The 19,544-nt window shown below is 38.3% G+C and overlaps 1 protein-coding gene across 4 annotated transcripts in view; it reads left to right on the top strand.

Moving 5' to 3' along the window:
- Positions 1-19,544, top strand: part of Sarm (sterile alpha and armadillo motif) — a 288,909-nt gene that overhangs the window by 205,790 nt on the left and 63,575 nt on the right. For all 4 annotated transcript variants that reach the window (XM_089244293.1, XM_089244294.1, XM_089244295.1 and 1 more), the window contains one exon: positions 8,660-8,895. In XM_089244293.1, the coding sequence (XP_089100419.1) occupies positions 8,660-8,895 (236 nt within the window). The remainder of the gene's footprint in view (positions 1-8,659; positions 8,896-19,544) is intronic.

Raw genomic sequence — 19,544 nt, 5'->3', positions numbered from 1 at the left:
ATGTTCCGTCGTGGCGAAGAACTCATTTATGAGGCGATCCGACAAGGCTTGATAGCGGTTGATTGCCAGAGGATTTAATATCAGATCCGAGACGTAAGACAAGCATTCCCTCTCCAAGGAAGAGACCAAGGCTGCATACTTTGGTGTCATCGTTAGTGATTCCACTCAGCAGAAAAGCACTGTTGAATCCATAGTTGTACATTGGATTTCCAAAAGGAAGGTAGTCGAAGTCCAATCCTCGAAACTTGAGCATTTTCATCGACCATCGCTCAGCTCCAACGGGAGAGAGAGAAAAAAGAAGAGGAGGAGGGAGGTCACACCAGGAGAGAAGATCAGACGACGATGCGTAGGCGAGAGGGGCCTGTTCTTCAGGGAAGAATTTAGTCGTCGTAGCCACAGACATGATGGAGACTCGGAAAGAAGAAAATTTTCGAAAATGCATGAGGTGAAATCTTCAATGAAGATGGACTTTGGTGGTTAATGTTCCTTAACGTCGCTGGTCACCACTGCGGAGTCACCACACAGAGTGTCACTGCTTCGGAATACACATTTATTACGACGACACATAATAATTATGTTGGTTAATAAAAAGGAAGACAGACATAGAAATTTTGAACCTCACGCTTTCGTGTGTAGTCAGTGATGATAACCTCTACCAGCAAAATTTCCCTTTTGACTAAATTTTTCCCACGCATTCCGAAAAATGTGCTGCCATGTAGCGGGAAAAATACGTAATCAAGTATTTTACAATAGAAAAGTATTGCCAAAAGCCCTGTATAATTATTATTGAATTAGAAAAAAGTATTGCGCTGTATTAATTTATATTTTTTTCAAAAAATTCATTTGTTTGAACTCGCAAAACTTCCCACAAATGCTACGAAATTTCCCACTTGGGCAAATTTTGGCCAATTTTTCCCACGAGTTACCATCACTGTGTTGTGACCCAAGCGGTTCAAGATTAAGCGTGCCCACTTAATGTTAAATTTTGATGCAAAGTTGGCCACCTGGCAGTAAACGTACAAAACTGGGGAGAGGCTTGACCACCCTTCCCTCCTCCCCTCCCTTTTCCCCACCAGTTTGATATTGTGTATATTATTTAAAACTCAACATGTTCGAATAGAAATTGCGTTACTTGTTTTCCGGATAAAGAAATAATTTATTTGTAATCCACCCCGGATGGCTCTTTAAATGTTAATCTCTGAAGATGTAGACGATTAGAAGAAAAGAATCTCACAACAGGAAGATTTATCTCATTACAGGAAGAATTATCTGGGCGGAAATGTGTAAAATTTTTAAAGAATATTTGAGGTGTGCAATAAATGAAAATTAATGATTGCAACATTTACTAAATGATTTCGTACGGGCACCCCAGAAATATATCTACATAATACTGATGGAAAATATTTTAGGGTTATTCATTACTCCACACAATTTCAACTGCACGCCCAGTAAATAGTAAAATTAACAAAATAAAAATAATGAAAATGCATTAAATATATAAACATTAATGTACTGAATGTATCATGATGGCTATGACATCAATAAGCATTGCTTTCCAGTCCTATTTCCAAAATGAAAAATCCTAATGGTTTTTATTCAAAATTATATTGAATATTCAGCACTTTATGAGGCCATTCCCTAATTAAAATATTTCATACAAAGTTCAACAATTTTAATTAACTTGATTTGTTAAGCCATGTTACGGTGCATAACTTCATACAATGATCAAATGATGTGTGTGTTTCATTTAAATTAATTTCATTGAACTCAGAACTCCACTCACATATACGTATAAAAATTTGTCATTGTCTGTTATTGCAAAAAGTAAAAAAGAAAAACCAAGTTGTGAAGTAAGAAAAAATTCATTTATTTCATCAGCTAGAAACTTGTGCATTACGAAAATGAGTTACAGATGTGACTTCCGATGCAAAACAACCACAAGTAACATGCCAATGACAAGACTTGTACTTCATACTGATAAAAATCTCTTGGTGACAAAAATACACTGCTGGCCACCGTGAATGCAACACCCTGAAGGAAGCATGCAAATAATATGAAATTTACAACATGCATTAGCGGAGGTGAGATATGCAAATGATTAGAATTTCAGCGCAGACGCACATCACGCGCGCCTGTGGCGCCACTTCAAAGCGCTATTTAAGGCTTGGAGATTTCGACGATTTGAAGTACTGCAATTGTGTTTTTCTTGTGGTTTTTTCAAAAAAACGATCAATTATGCCTCGTAGAAAACAGCGATCATCTTTTGATCAAGTATCCGAGTTCGACAGAGGAAGGATAGTGGCCTACCGAGATTGTGGATTATCTTTCAGGGAAATCGGTAGTCGTGTTGGACGAAACCAAACAACTGTAATGCGGATATGTGATCGTTGGATGCAGGAGGGTACGACGGACCGACGTGTTCGATCGCATCCACCTCAGTGCACCACTTCACGTGATGACAGGCGTATTGTGCGTATGGCAGTGACGGATCGCTCAGCCACATCACGAACCATAGCACAGCACATTCAGTCTGTACCGCATCATCCAGTGTCTGCGCGTACCATTCGACGCCGTTTACAGCAGAGTGGTCTGTCCGCAAGACGTCCATTGCTTCGTCTACCCTTGGCGCAGAACCACAGACGTCTCCGCCGCCAATGGTGCGATGAAAGAAGGATGTGGACGGCACAATGGAATGAAATTGTCTTTACTGACGAGTCCACGCTTCTGTCTGCAACACCACGATGGTCGGATTCGAGTCTGGAGACACCGTGGAGAGAGGATGCTGAACAGCTGCGTTATGCACCGCCACACTGGTCCTGCACCGGGTATTATGGTATGGGGCGGTATTGGATATCACTCTCGCCCTCCTCTAATACGCATTGCCGGTACTTTAAAAAGCCAGCGCTACATCTGCGAGGTGTTGGAGCCAGTTGTCCTACCTTACCTTCAGGGCTTGCCCACAGCCATATTTCAACAGGATAATGCGCGACCACACATGGCACGCATTGTCCAAAGGTTCTTCGTCAATCGCCAGATTGAATTGCTTCCCTGGCCAGCTCGCTCTCCGGATCTTTCGTCGATAGAAAACATGTGGTCCATGGTTGCTCAACGATTGACCCAGATTACATCCCCAGCTGCCACACCAGATCAACTTTGGCAACGCGTGGAAGCTGCTTGGTCCGCTGTACCCCAAGAACACATCCAAAGTCTCTTTGAATCAATGCCGAGGCGTGTGGCAGCGGTGATCTCCAACAATGGCGGCTACTCTGGCTACTGATTTTGGCAGGAACCACACTTCACAGAAGTCTATAAATTTGATCATTTGATGCTTTGTCAACATGTTATCTACAAAATAAATATTGTTGCGATATCTCTTGTCTTTCTTGGTGTTGCAATTTGGGTGGCCAGCAGTGTAAATAGTTCTAAACTGGAGGTATAATAAATCATTTTTGATGTGCAAAATGAAAAAAAAAACAATTATAAAAAGTTGACTGCTCAGGAAAATCGAAATGAAAAAAATTGAATTTTTTAATTCTTAAAAAATTATGAATCATACTGTCATTTAGACATCTCATATTTTATCTGTCACTTTCAAAAAATTTGAATGTGAAATTCATGTTGCAAACATTGCTTTTATGGTTGGTTTCACGTTTCGATGCAGGAAAAAAATATCATTAATACCCAAAATATTAAATAGTTTGTTTACATGCACATCAAATGTCCAAAACTTAAAAGTGCCAAACAAACGGTTTCAACGGTTTGCTGTTGCGTCTCAAATTAATAAAATAAAAAATTTATGTAAAAATAAACCAGTAATTAAAAGAAAAAAAGCATAACATACATCTTACCATACATTCTCTCACAAGGGCAAAAAAAATCTAAGGAATGTTCTCAACATGTCAGCACTTATTGTGGACCAAGTATGGTTTTAATGGCACTTCACACACATACAAAAACCAGGGCAAACAATCGTTCTTGCTTACCTTACCCTTGCAAACCAAGGGAAATGTAATTTCAATGCACTTCAAATATCCAGGCACAGACAAACGAGATGAAATAAACCTTTGAAGAGAGTATGGATATGACAATTGCAATAGGAGTACTGTGCGATTCATTAGGGATAGTTATCATTAGGGATATGTAGATTTCGCAAAAAAAATAATTAAAAATCATGAATTTCGCATTTATTCCTATCTTATTTATCTTTAATACAGCTTTGGTAAAAAAAACTCTCTGCTCTGCTGTTGTTTTCCAGACGGTCGTCTCCGGTACTCGGAATCACGTGACACACTCGAGGTCATTCCCCAACTATTGGGGGTCGTCTGCGTGGGACACCACATATGTAGATAATATAGACTCGCCAAGACGGGATTTCTGAAAATGTAACACCCCTTGGGTGTTACATTTGCAGAGGGATTCAAGTGTTATTGGAAGGGATTCAATTACATTACCCGAGGGATTCAAGTGTTATTGGAAGGGATTCAATTACATTACCCGAGGGATTCAATTACATTACCCGAGGGATTCAAGTGTTATTGGAAGGGATCATCGCCAAGCAGTTTTCAGATAACCAAATCCATGCGAGCGAAGCCGCGGATAACAGCTAGTCATTCATAGTTAGAAAAATGTATGGCAAATGGCAACACTACACAGAAACAAACTTCACGTCACTTTCACTAGACGTACACTCCAACATGTACCAATTCGTTAGAAGTTCCGCAGAGGAATGTGGACGAAGTGTATGTGTGGTTTAGTAATAGTAGGCATCTGTAATGTGAACACATATCCGTAATCCCAATCTTTCTTATTTACGCAAACCATCGGATGAGCAATCTCTGATGAACTTTCTCCAATCAAATCTAATTTGCTTGCTCACGCTGTAAGCCATCCTTTTGTTCACCCACGTGCTTGCAAACTCTCTAAGTCACTTTTTTGGTCACTCACTCCCTAGCTGTCTGGGCAGATGCGGATTTATTAAGATGTATAAAAAAAAATTCCGCGCTCCCTTCTCCCACTCTTATTTTCTTGGCCACATACACATTCCTCAAATTTCCTGCCTCTCTGAACTTGCCTCCCTTTAAATACGCCACTGACTGGACACAATATTTCATAGTATGTTTATAGCATAAAATAAATGGATCATACTCAATAAATGGGGCAAAAAACTAAAAAAAAATTTTTTTTTAAATAAATGTCAATCAAAAAAATCAATAAACATTCTTATTACAACACATCATCTTAACACACTTATCAAAAACTAAGCTTGTTGAAAATTGTGCTAACGATAGAATTCTCTAAAGTGAGAAACATATGTGGTAAAGTCAAAATAATTTTAAATTATATATGTCTCTCAAAATGAAAAAAAAATAGCCAGGAGAAGGATGTTTAATAAAAGCAATAGCCTCTTTCTTCCTGAATAAATTTAATTTGTGATTCTAATCAATCTAAAAGGAAGTTCAAGTGATGACCACCCAATTCTTAACTATTCCAACAAAAGATTTGATAGATGGCAACTGTTGATATAGGACTTGAATCAATGTTTCCCAAACATCAAAAATGGGAAAAAAACTTGGAGAAAATTTTCATTTGGCTATAAACTAAATTAACTAAACTACTTGATAAAAAATATTTGAAATTACGAAAAAGAAATACAAAAGTACACTGGTCATAAAAATATTTACTATTGAAAACAAGAATATGTTTTCATTTTAAGATGGGAAGTTATAATTTTAAAGTTTGAAAAATTGGTTGGGAACATCCAGGAGAATATTTTTTTACAAAATTACATTACATTCTTTTTCACAATTTTAAAAATCTATCAATGAAGAAATTAAAAACAGAGTGGCGACATGTTAGAAACTGGAATATTAATAGGAAGAACATATATATAATAAAAATATATATATAAAAAAATTTGTGTCAAATTTTTTTAATGTAAACTGCTGGGGAGACAATTTACACCAATTTCGTGAGAATCGTCCAAATGTGTTTGTCAATAAAACAAAAAAAGAAATTTTAATTTGTTTATTTCATTTGAAAAAAAACAAAAGCTAAAATGTGTTGTCCCACTATCCCCAATTTTCTCTACATATGGCTATTTCATTTGACTCTTGTCTCTCCTAGTGACTAAGTGACCATGATCACTGCTTACAGTTTAAAGTTGTTTCTGAATGGCTGAACAAATCAAGCTAAGAAAACTTTCCGATTAGCAGAAAAATTTTAACAAGTCCATAAAGCCGGCAGTGAGAATTTTAATTGTTCAATCGGTTGGCTAAATCATTTTGGAAATATGAAATTCTATTCAAAAACGTCAGACAAAAAAAAAACAAAAACAAAACAGGTTCACGAGTGGTCTGGTTTATTCACTAACAAAATGGCCTGCTGCAAATGGCTTATTATAATGCAAATGTAGCAGGGATTTTCTACAATTTATAACCTGACAAAGCAAAAAATTGAAATTTGTTTGTAACAAGTCTTATATAATGACAATTTTCTCTGTGAGATTTTAGTTCTCATTATAATCAACTTTTACTATGTTAAGTACGTTTCTATAACCAATGGTTTACAAGATTATTTGAGTTGAAATGGACTTAGTTTTCACCCTGAAAACTAAGCATTTTGAATTGTTTGTCCACAAGACTATCTCTGCAACTGTTGACTTTAGAAGTACACTTTCAATTACAAAAGGTTTTCAGATGACAGCGTGGTTTGTTAAACTGACGTAATTTTTTAAGGGGTCGTATACATAAAAAAGTTAGTTTTTTTTTCATTTTTCTAAAGCCCTGTGTGCTAAAACTTTCAATGTAAGTGAAATGTAGAACCATCTTTGGAAAGTCATTTGCAAAAAACTCCATAGCAATATTCATCAAGATATTAAAGATGAGAAGTTATAATTTTTCGGCGACTTATCAGTGTGTTTGAGTTTGTATTGGCTTCAGGCGAGGTTGGGGTTTTGACATGGCAAGTGTCAAAAACTGGTTTAAACTGTCACAAACTCGTTTAAGCCATCGAAACCTAAATGAATGCTTTTGGAAAATGTTTTGAACATAATAGGTACATAAATAACATGATGAAAAACTTACTTTTTTGTGCATTACAATGTTTTATTTGCATTAATTTATTACAATAATTAAAATAAAATATTTATGATAATTTTTAATTTTTTGAAATTTTCGACGTAAAAAGAGTCTAGAACATATACAATATAATTTTACTCATTACCCGTGTTCAGTTTGCTAAATGAAATAGAAATGTTTATTCAAAATATGTGTGATAGGGGGATTAGGGTTAGGTTTTTCACCTCAGAAACCAACTCATTGACACAGTCAAAAACGTATTGTCAATGTTGTGGAATAGTTTTTTTTTAACCTAATAGATATTTAAAATTCAAAACACTTTCTAATAGATAAAAGTGGTTTACATTTTGAACTATAATTACTAAACATAAAGTATCTATTTAGATGTTTTGAATTTTCTGATCTGCCCAAAATTTTATTTCATATTAAAAATTCTCACACAACATCCGTGAATACACTGATTAAACTCATTTATTTTTATCTAAAAATTTCTTAGCTCAGGTTGTATAAAAATCCACAGTTTTAAAGAATATTTTCAATCAAAGCGGAGCTGACAGCACTTCATACCCAAAGCATTGTTTTGCACGTTCAGATACAGCTTCAATTGAAAAACCATTGCAGTATAAATGCTAGTAAATATACAATATCATAGAGTCAAACTTACCCATTCTTACTTTTGTACTAAGAATAATCTATAGGAGTTTCTTAGGCAGTAAATATATTAGGCATCATATACAAGCCAGCACTGGCAAATATAAGAACATTTTAGTCCTGCAATTTGGTAATTTGATTGCTAGCTATATTCTAATGTTATGCACAATAAGGGTATTGTTTTAAGTATCGGTGATCATCTAGATCAGCGGTTTTCAACCTTTTTTGACTCGCGGAATCCTTTTTGGTAAAAAATTTCTATGGCGAAGCCCCGTAGGCCTATTTTTTATTTATTCATCACTTATTGATTTCTTTTTATTATTTAAAAATATTTATACTTATTTTTATTCAAATTTACTGTGTTTTTTTATTTTCCTCGAGCGGCCCTCGGAGCCCCCTGCAGAGCACCGGTTGAGAACTGTTGATCTAGATAATTTAATAACAAACTTTTTCCACTTTGAATTTAATTTACATTTTTGCAATTTTCAAACTACACCCTCATACATGAGGATAAATGCTAAAAAATTTAGTCAATTATCATGATAAATATTGCATTTAAAAATATGGAGTTTTTCACAAATGGTTTTTCGGAGCATAATCGACATTTCACTAATTGGAAGTTCTTGCACCCAGGGAAAGTATAAAAAAATTCATTTTTTTTACCTATATAACTTCAATCAGTTACGACATTTTAAAGATCATGCATAATATTCATTCGAAAACTTTTCGTGATTGGAAGTATACTTCTAAAGTCAACTGTTCCAAAGATAGTCCTATGAACAAACAATCTGAAACACCCTGAATAGAGAAAGAAACCCTTTTATAGAAATTCCAGTGAAATATATGTATATATGCTGTGCTTGTATATTTTCTTACTTTTGGAATGAACAACGTTTTGTCTAATGTATATGAAATCCTTTTTATTGTCTAAGATTTTTACGAGAACTAAACCTGTTGAAGAGGATGGCAGATTACACTTCATGTGACTCAACATACCTAAATCAAGTTCTTCAGAGCCTTGGCCCCGATTTTAGTCAGTATACATACCAGATGCTTCATTGTGGTGTACAAAGGGATACGCTTAAGTATATTACTGAAGAACAATTGCTCAAAGAATGTGGCGTTGAAAACAGCATCCACCGTCTAAGGATAGCCCAGGCAATACAAGGTGAAATAAAAAATTTTATTTCACGAAACTTTTATTCTGTTTATTTATTCTATTCACCGATTTGGGAATTCTCAATTCCGAGCGATTTAGGTTTCCTGAACATTGTTCAGCGGTACTCAAAGAAGCGAATATGCTCGGTTTCATCCTTAAAAAAGGTTTCTTCGCATTCCTCTAAAATTATTCTTCCACTTTTCCGAGGTTTAGTCCGTCCTGGACTGAAGTTTGCTATAAGGTTCGGAGACCATACCTATAGAGGGCCATAGACTTGGGTGAAGGGGTGCAGAGAAAAGCTAGGTATGTCCTTGTTGGCACAAGGGGCTTGAGTTATGGAGACTCCATTTTTTGAAGATGTTTACTCCGGAAGAACGCCGGTTTCGGGGATATGATCGAAGTTTCAAAATTTTCAACGAAATGAATAGGATGGACCATGAATTATTAGTACGCCGACAATCGACTGCTGCTTTGACAAGGAGACACAGTATCAATTGGTAAGGGACAATTCCAGGTTATGATGTTGCCGGGAATTTTTCTCCAATAGGGTTGTTAGTAAATGGAATAGCTTACCGGGGTAGTAAATTCTAGCACAATTTACATGTTTAAAAAGAAATATGATGAACATGTTGGGGTAAATCGAGATATCCTTTCTTTTAGAATAAGACAAACATAAATATTTTTATGGGCATTGTATAATATTTTATCATGAATATATATTGTTTCTAGTTTTTGTAATTGCATTTTTAATTGGGGGATGTTGTATTTTAGAAACATATGACATCCGTATTTGTTATGGGCATCTTTTCTCAGCTACCTCATTGGGCATTTTATCCTAATGTAAAAAATTATTGCAAAAAAAATTATTATTTTTTAAATTTATTTGAATGGATTTAATCAGTGGTTATAATTATCAAACAGTTAAATTTCACAAGTTCGTGGAAATTTTTAACAAATATAGCTGTCATTTATTCATGCTCCTGGACAGGATCACAAGTTTCCTGCAAAAAATTGTGAAACGGTTAAAAAAATTTGAAAATGGAATACATAGTTGTTATAGGAGTTATATCGTTGTATTACTTGCTCTATAAGAAATAATTTCCGGTTGTATCTGGTGTATAGCAAACTGCATCATAGAACAATGAAATGAATCATAGATGATCGAAGTTTCAAAAGATAAGAGTTCATAAAAAATATTTTCAGAGAAATATAAGTAAAGTTCACATTTCCCAACCTTAATTGAAATGTTTTGAAACAATAGAGGGGATTTCTTTTAAAATAGGTTCTCAACCTTCTTTCTAGTCGCGAGCACTATCTGTACCTAATTTATTTTAAAAAAAAACTCCCCCTACTGCAAATATGACGTACGAATGTATGAAATCAAGAGGATTTCAATCCTTGAAAGCATTTTGTACTAGGTGTTCAATTAGAAAGTTGATCAAGTGCTCGTGAGCACAAAATCTGCCACGAGCATTGAGCACTCAAGGTTATTCAGGAAGCACTGTGGTGCTCGCAAGCAACGGGTTGAATTTTATTGCACTCAATATATATGCAAAACTGGCTGCATGAAGAGAATAATGTATTGTCGGATAATCGGCATGGGTTCAGGAATGGGCAATCATGTGTAGCTAACCTCCTTTGCGTCTATGATCACGTGAGTAAGGCTTTGGGTAAGAGCAAAAATGTAGATGTTGTTTACCTTGATTTCCAGAAGGCATTCGATCGGGTCCAACATGATATACTCTTGAAGCACGAGATTGGGATTGGAGGCAACTTGCTGAATTGGATAGAATCGTGGTTGAGAGATAGGTCGCAACGAGTTATGTTGAACGGGGAATTCTCTGGTTGGACAGACGTCACAAGTGGAGTTCCTCAAGGAAGTGTCCTTGGCCCCTCACTTTTTTCCGATAAACTCGATCAGGGTATCGATGGGATTACTAGCAAATTCGCAGATGATGTGAAGCTAATGTTGAAGTAATCGGGAATCAAAGCGATAGGGAGTTGCTCCAGACCAACTTAAACAGGATTGCAGCATGGGCAAATGAATGGAGCATGACGTTTAGCTTTGATAAGTGCATGGTCGCTCATTTTGGTTCGAACAACCCACGGTTCTCTTACGAGTTGAATGGTGTCACTATCCCGGATGCAACTAGGGTCACCGATTTGGGAATTCTCATTGACGAGCGACTTAAGTTTTCTGAACATTGTTCAGCGGTGGTCAAAAAATCGAATAGAATGCTTGGTCTCATTTTCAACAAGATCTTCGCGTTCTTCGAAAGTCATTCTTCCGCTTTTTCGAGGCTTAGTTTGTACTGGACTGGAGTATGCTGTAAGGTTTTGGAGACCATACCTACAGAGGGACATAGACTTGGTTGAAGGGGTGCAGAGAAGAGCTACGCGTGTCCTTATTGGCACACGGGGCTTGAGTTATGCATGCAAACACCAAACATGCCCCCCGCTCTGTCCCTTGTTTGATATAAGCAGGCTACCTTGCGACTCGACCATGCTGGAAAAAAGAAAAAGCCCCGCTAGCCACCAAGACCACGGATCGACCTCCAACCGAAGCAAAGGACTACAGAAACTAACACCAAACATGGCCCAGCTCTGAGGCAGATTACCTAGCGGCTGAGTCATGCTGGAAAAACTCTCTTGATGTCCGGTCCCCCGGCAGGCATCCCCGGCTCGTAAGCCACAGGACCCAATCCCGCCGAGGCCCCCATCGCCTTCGACTCACGGCAATCACACCCCCAAAGTCCCCGGAAACCCCCGCCAAGGAGCCCGGGCGAATCGCCCGCAAGAGGTCAACGAAAACATCCCGAGCCATCCGCCTTCATCACTGTACTTTGTCCCCAACCATCAGCCAACAACCACCTGCAACACCAACCTATCTCATCTTTTTTTTTTTGTTGGAAGGGTTTTTTTTTTTCATAAGTCCAAATCTGAAAATAGAACATGAAAAACAGGATACATGTACAAATTCAGGTCCAATGAACTATAAATATGTAAGTGGGAATTATCGATATTGATCAATTGCTGGTATTAATAATATCACAAGACTGAAGGAGCCGGGGGGGACTTTTCATCGCCAGTTAGAGACATATTTAGATTTGGATATTATAGTCCTAATGATGAGATCTAGTCCGGAGAAATTACAAAGTTCACTTGAATATACAAAGTTCAGTTGCGCACTAGTGAATTCACCGGCGGTATACATTGGAACACATGAATATAATGATGAATAACAAAAATTATGGCGTTTCATAGCAGTTGAGAAAGTATATATAATGTGATTATAAGCAGGTGTCCGGGTACAACGTCAGAGTTTTTATAACAGATGGGCTCTGGGAATGATCTAGACAAAAAGCGATGCCACAAAACGTAAGATATATAGCGTACATACATGATGATATGATGTAAACATTGTATAGTATATAACATATGCGTAGTAAATATACATGAAATGAGATAACATTTAATTATGCGTATAGGACAACATCTGCAAACTACGCATGATTCAATAATAAAAATTTAGTCAACAATTCAATAAAAAAAAAAAAAAATTCAATCGACAATGCAATCAATAATAAAATTCAATCAATAATTCAATCAATAATTCAATCAACAATTGTGCTCCACCCATTAAAGCAGAGTAGCAAAATTCAAACAGGATATTATTAAACATTGAATCTGAAGTATATGCTTTGGATAAAATATATATATATATATATATATATCATATATGAACATGGAAAGAATACATATTGGCATCACTGACAATGAAAAATTTCATCAAAATATCACTATATATGAAATGTACATGGGGTTAGGAAAGACGTCGCAATTATGGTACATAGTCTGAGTCCGAATCAGAGTCCAAGCGATCTTCTCTGTCTTGATATGCCATAGGTCTCGGGAAGATGTATAACTCTTGATTATTTTCCATAAAGTTGATAAGATTTTTAATCTCATTATAACTGCCAGGATTTTGGAAGACCTTCAACTTCCAAGACTGTGTATCAGCAACAGGGATTTGTAAGTGGAAGTCTTTGGTCAACGGGCAGGCTGTAGCGTAGTGGATAACCGTGTCCTCCCCGCCACATTTGCATTTCTCAGTCTCTCGATGAAATCTCGCCAGATATGCTGGGAAAGGACCATGTTCGGAAAAGAATACAACCATTTCCCTGGTCCATTTCCTATATTTGTATCTTGCTGTGGGGAGGAGAGCATATATTTTCCTGCCAACTTTTCGTTCTGTCTGCCATTGATTTTGCCACTTCTGCATCATTTCCTCAGATAAGATGTTCTTTGCCCATGACTTAGGGAAGAGCAGCGAAAAGTCAGACATCACTCTTGCAGTCGCAGCTTTTGCAAGTTGGTCTGCCTGTTCATTCCCATATGTTCCTGCATGAGCTTTCACCCAATTTAGACTGATTTGAGGATTGGCACACAGAACCTTTCTGATTTGCCTAGCGATGAGGTGTTGAGACAGGGGATCCCTGATTGAATGGAGTGATAAAAGTGAATCTGCGAAGATAGATGTTCTCTTCTCGAGTTCTTCCGCTTTCTTAATAGCCATAAGTAAGCGTCTAAAAGTTCGTCTTGGAATACTGTGTTATTGGTATTCAATTTACAAGACCATCTGTAGAAGATGTGATCTTTCTGAAGGATAGTAAAAGCTGCTGCAACTCCATTTTCCGTCTTTGGCTTGAGTTATGAAGAGAGACTTCATTTTTTGAATATGTTTACATTGGATGAACGCAGGTGTCGAGGAGATATGATCGAAGTGTTCAAAATTTTCAACGGGATGGATAAGATGGACCATGAACTTTTAGTACACCGCCAATCGACTGCTTTTACAAGGGGACACTAGTATCGATTGGTGAGGGACAATGCAAGGCTATGGTGTCGCAGGGAATTTTTCTCTAATAGGGTTGTTAATAAATGGAATAGCTTACCCCCGGAGGTAGTAAATTGTAACACAATTGACACGTTTAAAAAGAAATACGATAAACATGTTGGGGTAAATCGAGAAGCTATCCATTCTCAGAATAAGACAATCATAAGTATTCTTTATGGGCATTGTATGATATTTTAACACGTGTTTATAATTTTTATTAATTGCATTTTTAATTGAGTTGCTGTATTTTTGAAATATATAACATCCATATTTTTATGGGCATCTTTTTCTTAGCCACCTCGTTGGGCATTTTGCCTGTTGTGGCGTTGTATTTGTGTTAGATATTGATGTTGCAGGAAAGGAAATTCATATCTATTCTCAAGGGGGCTCGAACCTTGGTCTTTCGTTTGCCAAATGAGTACTCGAACAACTAAGAAATGAAGGCAGAATATTCCCTCCTTGGAGTATATGTATTGTTACGAAAAATATCGGAAACGCTATTTTTTAAAAACCCCTCGAAACAATAATCTCCTGTTGCCCAACCGGAAATGTCAAGATATGCTCGTAGCTTCTAAATTTATCTAGAAAGTCTCCGTACGGTGGCGCCACCAACTTGGAAACTGTAAAATAGAATTTTGTGGAATATTTTTTTTCTCGAAGTTTCGACCGTACCTATAAAAAGTGAGGCGATCAAAAGGGAGAGAGTTGTTGGATGATGTCACCAACGCTATCGCTGAAGTAAGGAAGATGTTGCCGATATGAAGGAAGACCGCTATTGTCATCGCTGGAGTAAAGGGCGACATCGCCGTCGCTGAAGTAAAAGAAGAGCTTTCTCAGGACATAAACTCCGTCACTGAGAGGGTGAGCGAGGTGGAAGGAGCAGTGAACCAGCACCTCCTAGAGATAGAAGGCCTGTGCACTCTACTTGTGACGTCAGTAAGTAGTCCATTTTCCCTAAGAATATTCAGGGAAAAAAATTCCCTGCTCGTGCCAGTATCATCGTTGTGAGGAAAAGAAATGATCGGGCTCAGAATTGGCGATTTCTATGCCCCACATCCAATCACTATGCGGTATATGTGAGCCACTCGGGAAGATTCTACGCCAAAGTAAGAAACGAAATAGGATGCTGTGTTTCAAAATGTGGCAAACTTGCTCTGTAGTCTGAATGATGTTTATGGCCAACAGTGCAGAGGCCTATATCTAGGAGGTGCTGAGTGAACGTGGTCGATGAGAAGCTCTCGAAGAGGATACAAGAGCTGGAACAGAAAATTCAAGAGCCTGCATTTTCCGCAGACGCTCGCAAGGTCCTGCCAGCCATAGCTGACGTGATCAAGCCCTCGAATTACGACGGAAAGACATCCTGGTCGATCGTCAGGATGCAGTTCGAGATGATCGCCTCTGCGAATGGATGGGACTGCGTTCTCAAGGCCTTCAACCTAGCCGCCGCTCAGCTGGTATACATTATTCATATGGTAGACACTTGATGGGGCATCTCCTCCGTGCAACGACCTCCGTCGCGCGAGATGGCTGCGTTTCAGTTTAACGGTTCTGAGCTACGTGACGTGTCCCCTCTCGTGGGAACTGTCACTGGGCAGGACCTTCATAGGTGGCCTTCCTAATGGCACCTCCAGCAGACCAGGGGCTTTCCTTTCCGATTTTCTCGGTCTTTCTTGGCACTTTTCAAAAGTTCTTTCAGCTCTCTGATGATGTCCGACGTAGCATCCTCCACAACAGCACCGTGAACCACTCGTTCCTCTCTTCTGGAAGCTTGATGGGCTGCTGATTGCCGCCGCTCTGGTGGATTCATCAAAGGACCTCGTTCCTGTCCGATTAGTCAATATCAGTGACAAGCCGAGGGAAAATCGGAAGGGTGAAGAGATCACTACGTGTGTTCCAGTCACATGCGTGGTTCGTGATTCGTCCGGAAGCCAACCAGAAGATTCCGGTAATTTGTTCAAGAATCTGATAGGGGATGCCCAGCTGGATCCTCACCAGAGAAGACGCGCTCAGTCAACTATCGAGAAATTCCGAGATGTCTTCTCCACGTCAGCAGCTGATGTTGGCCGAACCAGCTTGACACAACATCACATCGACACCGGGGACCACTCACCAATTAAACAACATCCTAGAAGACTTCCGTTTGCCAAGCAAGAAAAAGTTGGTAAACTGCTACAGGAAATGCGAGTCAACAACATCATCGAGGCGTCAATGACTCCATCGACGTTGACGACCGTGGTAGTGAGAAAGAAGGACGGTTCCACGCGACTCTGCGTCGGCTATAGAAGATTGAACGACGTCACCAAGAAGGACAGTTATCCGCTGCCAAGGATCGACGGCACTCTTGACACGCTTCCCAGACATCAGTGATTTTCTACCCTGGACCTGAAGAGTGGATTTTGGCAAGTGGAAATCCACCCAGACGATCGAGAAAAGATTGCCTTCACCACCGGACAAGGACTGTGGCAGTTCAAGGTACTGCCATTCGGCTTGTGCAATGCTCCGGCTACCTTCGAACGGCTGATGGAGACCGTTTCACATGGACTATCGTACGAATTGTGTCTCGTGTACTTCGATGATATAATAATAGTTGGAAGAACATTCTCGGAGCATCTAGAAAATTTGAGCGAAGTCCTTCAGAAGTTGAGAGATGACAATTTGAAATTGATGTTGACAAAGTGCTGCCTGTTCAGACATGAAGTCACCTACTTGGGTCACATCATCTCTCGATAAGGAATAAGGACAGATCCCGAGAAGACCAAAGCAGTAGAAGACTGAAAGTGACCAGAGAACGTCCCCGGAAACCCCCGCCAAGGAGCCCGGGCGAATCGCCCGCAAGAGGTCAACGAAAACATCCCGAGCCATCCGCCTTCATCACTGTACTTTGTCCCCAACCATCAGCCAACAACCACCTGCAACACCAACCTATCTCATCTTTTTTTTTTTGTTGGAAGGGTTTTTTTTTTCATAAGTCCAAATCTGAAAATAGAACATGAAAAACAGGATACATGTACAAATTCAGGTCCAATGAACTATAAATATGTAAGTGGGAATTATCGATATTGATCAATTGCTGGTATTAATAATATCACAAGACTGAAGGAGCCGGGGGGGACTTTTCATCGCCAGTTAGAGACATATTTAGATTTGGATATTATAGTCCTAATGATGAGATCTAGTCCGGAGAAATTACAAAGTTCACTTGAATATACAAAGTTCAGTTGCGCACTAGTGAATTCACCGGCGGTATACATTGGAACACATGAATATAATGATGAATAACAAAAATTATGGCGTTTCATAGCAGTTGAGAAAGTATATATAATGTGATTATAAGCAGGTGTCCGGGTACAACGTCAGAGTTTTTATAACAGATGGGCTCTGGGAATGATCTAGACAAAAAGCGATGCCACAAAACGTAAGATATATAGCGTACATACATGATGATATGATGTAAACATTGTATAGTATATAACATATGCGTAGTAAATATACATGAAATGAGATAACATTTAATTATGCGTATAGGACAACATCTGCAAACTACGCATGATTCAATAATAAAAATTTAGTCAACAATTCAATAAAAAAAAAAAAAAATTCAATCGACAATGCAATCAATAATAAAATTCAATCAATAATTCAATCAATAATTCAATCAACAATTGTGCTCCACCCATTAAAGCAGAGTAGCAAAATTCAAACAGGATATTATTAAACATTGAATCTGAAGTATATGCTTTGGATAAAATATATATATATATATATATATATCATATATGAACATGGAAAGAATACATATTGGCATCACTGACAATGAAAAATTTCATCAAAATATCACTATATATGAAATGTACATGGGGTTAGGAAAGACGTCGCAATTATGGTACATAGTCTGAGTCCGAATCAGAGTCCAAGCGATCTTCTCTGTCTTGATATGCCATAGGTCTCGGGAAGATGTATAACTCTTGATTATTTTCCATAAAGTTGATAAGATTTTTAATCTCATTATAACTGCCAGGATTTTGGAAGACCTTCAACTTCCAAGACTGTGTATCAGCAACAGGGATTTGTAAGTGGAAGTCTTTGGTCAACGGGCAGGCTGTAGCGTAGTGGATAACCGTGTCCTCCCCGCCACATTTGCATTTCTCAGTCTCTCGATGAAATCTCGCCAGATATGCTGGGAAAGGACCATGTTCGGAAAAGAATACAACCATTTCCCTGGTCCATTTCCTATATTTGTATCTTGCTGTGGGGAGGAGAGCATATATTTTCCTGCCAACTTTTCGTTCTGTCTGCCATTGATTTTGCCACTTCTGCATCATTTCCTCAGATAAGATGTTCTTTGCCCATGACTTAGGGAAGAGCAGCGAAAAGTCAGACATCACTCTTGCAGTCGCAGCTTTTGCAAGTTGGTCTGCCTGTTCATTCCCATATGTTCCTGCATGAGCTTTCACCCAATTTAGACTGATTTGAGGATTGGCACACAGAACCTTTCTGATTTGCCTAGCGATGAGGTGTTGAGACAGGGGATCCCTGATTGAATGGAGTGATAAAAGTGAATCTGCGAAGATAGATGTTCTCTTCTCGAGTTCTTCCGCTTTCTTAATAGCCATAAGTAAGCGTCTAAAAGTTCGTCTTGGAATACTGTGTTATTGGTATTCAATTTACAAGACCATCTGTAGAAGATGTGATCTTTCTGAAGGATAGTAAAAGCTGCTGCAACTCCATTTTCCGTCTTTGGCTTGAGTTATGAAGAGAGACTTCATTTTTTGAATATGTTTACATTGGATGAACGCAGGTGTCGAGGAGATATGATCGAAGTGTTCAAAATTTTCAACGGGATGGATAAGATGGACCATGAACTTTTAGTACACCGCCAATCGACTGCTTTTACAAGGGGACACTAGTATCGATTGGTGAGGGACAATGCAAGGCTATGGTGTCGCAGGGAATTTTTCTCTAATAGGGTTGTTAATAAATGGAATAGCTTACCCCCGGAGGTAGTAAATTGTAACACAATTGACACGTTTAAAAAGAAATACGATAAACATGTTGGGGTAAATCGAGAAGCTATCCATTCTCAGAATAAGACAATCATAAGTATTCTTTATGGGCATTGTATGATATTTTAACACGTGTTTATAATTTTTATTAATTGCATTTTTAATTGAGTTGCTGTATTTTTGAAATATATAACATCCATATTTTTATGGGCATCTTTTTCTTAGCCACCTCGTTGGGCATTTTGCCTGTTGTGGCGTTGTATTTGTGTTAGATATTGATGTTGCAGGAAAGGAAATTCATATCTATTCTCAAGGGGGCTCGAACCTTGGTCTTTCGTTTGCCAAATGAGTACTCGAACAACTAAGAAATGAAGGCAGAATATTCCCTCCTTGGAGTATATGTATTGTTACGAAAAATATCGGAAACGCTATTTTTTAAAAACCCCTCGAAACAATAATCTCCTGTTGCCCAACCGGAAATGTCAAGATATGCTCGTAGCTTCTAAATTTATCTAGAAAGTCTCCGTACGGTGGCGCCACCAACTTGGAAACTGTAAAATAGAATTTTGTGGAATATTTTTTTTCTCGAAGTTTCGACCGTACCTATAAAAAGTGAGGCGATCAAAAGGGAGAGAGTTGTTGGATGATGTCACCAACGCTATCGCTGAAGTAAGGAAGATGTTGCCGATATGAAGGAAGACCGCTATTGTCATCGCTGGAGTAAAGGGCGACATCGCCGTCGCTGAAGTAAAAGAAGA

Source organism: Pholcus phalangioides, unplaced genomic scaffold (assembly GCF_987345545.1).
Source record: "Pholcus phalangioides strain wild (caught in Gottingen) unplaced genomic scaffold, Ppha-v1.0 ptg000015l_1, whole genome shotgun sequence".
In the NCBI taxonomy this organism is placed as follows: Eukaryota; Metazoa; Arthropoda; class Arachnida; order Araneae; family Pholcidae; genus Pholcus; species Pholcus phalangioides.
This window is presented reverse-complemented; position numbering and strand designations above follow the sequence as displayed.